The 4,187-nt window shown below is 36.4% G+C and overlaps 1 protein-coding gene across 1 annotated transcript; it reads left to right on the top strand.

The window, feature by feature from the left end:
* The first annotated feature begins 2,434 nt into the window (after nucleotides 1-2,434).
* On the top strand, nucleotides 2,435-3,953 carry LOC103326807 (deoxypodophyllotoxin synthase-like). The gene is made up of 3 exons (XM_008229051.3): nucleotides 2,435-2,891; nucleotides 3,105-3,432; nucleotides 3,549-3,953. The coding sequence occupies exons 1-3, from the start codon at nucleotides 2,518-2,520 to the stop codon at nucleotides 3,798-3,800; spliced, it is 954 nt and encodes a 317-aa protein (XP_008227273.2). The 5' UTR covers nucleotides 2,435-2,517; the 3' UTR covers nucleotides 3,801-3,953.
* The last annotated feature ends 234 nt before the right edge of the window (nucleotides 3,954-4,187 follow it).

Raw genomic sequence — 4,187 nt, 5'->3', positions numbered from 1 at the left:
ATATTTTAATTAAATTTGTCAATGCATTTGTAATAGACTATAGTATAGTTATCTGTAATTGCAATGACATTTTTGGATAATGATAAATAATGTTTCACGTCTCTGTTGAATTTCATCACCGCCCAGTTTCATAATTTCTTCGTGTGATGCGCATTGTTCATGCTTTTAAAATGCATTATTGAGTAGGGATGGCATTTTAGACCGAAAAGCCGCAAAAACCAACCGATAATTTACCGCAATAGAACCGCAATCGTGGGAAACCAAACCGCATTTGCGGTATGAAGAACCGAACTACATTTGTGGTTGCAGTTGCAGTATTTGATTTTTAAAACTAGTGGTTACCACAAACCACGACTATATTTATAAAATTAAAAAAATTACATTTTGTAGATAGCATTGGTGCTCAAACAACACAACGGGGTCCTTCAAATCCACTCACCACCACTAACACTTGAGTTTGTAACTTTAAATTGTAACATTGGTGCATTGCATTTTCCTTTTAGTTTGTAACTTTAATTAACTTTGAATTGGATTTTTCCTTTGGGTTGTAACTTTAATTCATTTTGCATTGCATTTTCCTTTTGGTTTGTAACTTTAAAGGATTTGGAATTGGAATACTTGAGAAGTTGAGGTTGTAAATGCTTGAGAAGTTTAACTTTAATTTGAATGCTTGGAATTGTAACTTTAATTTTCTTTAGGTTGTGAATGCTTGAGAAGTTGAGGAGGTTGTGAATTTATATATGCTTGAGAAGTTGAGATTGTGAATTTATATTTTTGGGTTAAAGTATGCTTGAAATAAAAAGGCTTCAAAAGAAGCATCAAAATTAGGCCTAAAATATGGAAGATTGGATTTTTATGACATAAAAATAACTTGCGGTTTTAAACCGCTAATTCATGGTAATCGACCGCTAATTCACGGCAATGCGGTAAACCGCAAAAAGCGGTCTGTTTGCGATTTCAAAAATCACCATACTGCAAATAGTCGGTCGGTTTGCAGTTTGGGCAAAAATTAGCGGTTATCGAACCGCAACCACCCTTATTATTGAGTACTCCTACTGTATATAGCACTGACAAAAGGTGATGACAAATTTGACCAAATCTTCTTTAGCTTCATCATGAGTTTGTTGCCTTCAGCATAGCAAATTACACAAAGAAAATTAGATTTTCTGCCATACGACGACGACATATGACATTAACAGCACAGATCGTATAGCCGACAAATCCTAGAAAATAAGAAACAAACACACAAGGACTTCCAATTTTTATCCCATGTCACAAATGCGATATTAATTTGTTGTGCCTGTGGGGACGTGTGATTAGTACACTTTGTAAACAAGGAAGCTGACTTGTGTTAAATTCAACTAGAGCGAGTTGTTGCATTCCATAGTCAATGGGGCTTAGCCTAGTGAAAAATGACATTGATTTACAGATTAGTGGCTTTAAGTTCAAACCTCCATCTTTGTGACACCGTCGTAGTATGTGCGAGTTTGGAGATTATCGCTTAGCTTGTACTCCCAAAAAAATGAGAGTAGTTTTTATTTTTTATTTTTGGGCTAAATAATGAAGGTCTTTAATCCAAAGCTGTTTAAGTTGGTACAAGGCCCAAGTAGTTGATTGGACTTTGGACCATAATTTAATAAGTCCTTTTCATGGGGCCTTTACTATCACAAATTGGAATTGGGTCAGCGTGAAGTTTCAACGTCAGATATCCAATGGCGTTGCGCTAAGTGTCCCCATATATTCACAAATCAACTGGGATAAAAACCAAAGTGAATTACCAAACCTTTGCTGCCATTGACTCCAAATAATTAGCCCCTTTGGACTTCGGGTGCCCGTTGCAGGAAAAATATTAAAATTGAATAGTCATCAGTCCAATTTGATTGCCATTTGTCCAGGAAAGAATAGAAGGAGGCTTCAATTGTCAATTTTGTATGACCAATGTTTTATTTCCACCTATACATGTAATACATGTGGTCATGTCATGTTAAGTTTTTAATTTTTATTCATTTATAGCGACGTCATAATTAAAATCACATAGTACATGAATGGGCATATTGGGATTTGACATCTACGTTGGTTGGTACCAGTATTGTAGGTGGGTTTTAAAGACATCAACGAACGATCATGATCAATCTGATTATTCTTCAGAGACTAATCAAATGAAACTGTTGCAACCTCCTAAAACCACAACTGCGTTGAAAATTCAACAGAATTAATAAAATAAAACAAAGAAGATTGAGATCATAGATGATGTAGCAAATGAGAAATTTCCATATGGCTGTGTTTTCAGGACTTTCACAAGAATCAAAGAAAGGACAGGTTGACAGGCTGACAGTGTTCTTCCCCACATGATATCATGCACATGTGTTTCAACGTATATATAATTTGATGACAACTTGCACAAAGTACTACTATAAAAGGAGCATGAAACCTATCATTTTTCACACCTTGTGCTAGCAACAGTGCTTACCAAGTAGAGAGAAAAAAATATTCCATAAACATCCCAGTTCTTGTGAAATGGGTTCCCTAACATTGCCTAAGCTCCCTACCATCAATTTCTCCGTTGAAGACTTGAAGCCTGGATCAGCTTCTTGGCTGTCCACCGCCAAACAAGTCCGGTTTGCGCTTGAAGAATACGGCTCTTTTGTGGCACAATATGAGCAAATTTCTGCGAAACTTTTAAACAACATGTTTGGCCAAGCCAAAGATTTGTTTGAGGTTCCCAAAGAAAACAAAGTCAAGAACGTTGGTGAGGAACCCTATCGTGGGCATATGGGTCCAAACCCCGGCATGCCACTCTATGAAAGCTTGTGCATCGATAATGTGACATCCCCACAAGAAACCCAAAAGTTTAAAAATCTCATGTGGCCCGAAGGAAAAAGCAACTTCTGGTAATTTCATTTATATATAAAAATATTTTATATTATCAATAGCTTTTCTAATTATTTGCAGGGTTCATATTTTGATTTGAATTCACAATATGACAATATAAGCATTTTTTTGGCGACATAAGTTTACCGAAAGAAGATGACTCGATTAATTTCTTAATTTGTTATTTGTTGTACATACTTCCATCTTATTTTTTCTTGTTTTGGCGCATGCAGTGAAACCACAGATTCATTTGGTCAGTTATTGGCAAATTTGGAACGCACAGTTGAGCAACTGCTATTCGAAAGCTATGGGATTGGAAAGCAGTACGAGTCGGTTGGTAGTTCCAACGGTCACCTTCTTAGATTCATCAGATATACAGTACCAGAGGACAAGGATGCCACCGTAAGGTTTCCGAGCCACACAGACATAAACTTCACCACCATTGTCGTTCAGCATGATGTCGCTGGCTTGGAGGTTAGAACAAAGGAAGGAGATTGGATTAATGTTGAGTGCAAACCCTCACAAGTACAGTTCGTATTCATGGCTGGTGATGGATTGCAGGTGGGTGCCATACACCAACCAATAAATTAATACTTAATTTTTTATTTTAAAAATATTGGTTTTGTTATATAAAAGCATTAGTTTGATGTGAAAGTTTGAACTTGGTGTTTGATTAGGTGTGGAGCAATGACAGAGTGAAAGCTTGCCATCACCGAGTGAAGCATTGCGGAAACAAAACAAGATACTCAATTGGACTGTTTACTTTCAACAACGGGATTTTCCAAGTGCCAGAAGAATTAGTGGACGAAAGCCACCCACTCCTCTACAACCCATTTGATAGCCGTGCCTTTATTCGAAAATATGCTACTACTCCTGAGCTGAAGAAGGAACCCTCTCCTATCAAGGCCTTCGCCGGTGTCAAAGCTTAATAAGCCATAATAAATGTGTATTTGGTTGCTTGGAATCTGTCTTAATTTCCTTGGCTTCCGGGAACTGTGTGTCAGGTCGTGCTGTTACTTCTATTGACTGGTATATTTTTATGGGATTGAATGCGATGCTAATATATTCTAATGTATTGACTACATCTATTTTTATGGGTACGTCCCTCAAATAATATATATATATATATATATATATTATTCTCTCATCAAGATATCTGCATATTATTATTGTGTGAATGTCATTGTAAACGGGGAGGAAATTATAGAGGGCTAATAGAAAATAGGGCTTGTCCAATATAGACCCCTACATTTTCTATTTCCTAGACATATACTCATCACTCTATAAATCTATGTGTAAAACCCAATTTCAAATTT

Source organism: Prunus mume, linkage group LG3 (assembly GCF_029339155.1).
Source record: "Prunus mume cultivar Tortuosa linkage group LG3, ASM2933915v1, whole genome shotgun sequence".
NCBI lineage: Eukaryota > Viridiplantae > Streptophyta > Magnoliopsida > Rosales > Rosaceae > Prunus > Prunus mume.
This window is presented reverse-complemented; position numbering and strand designations above follow the sequence as displayed.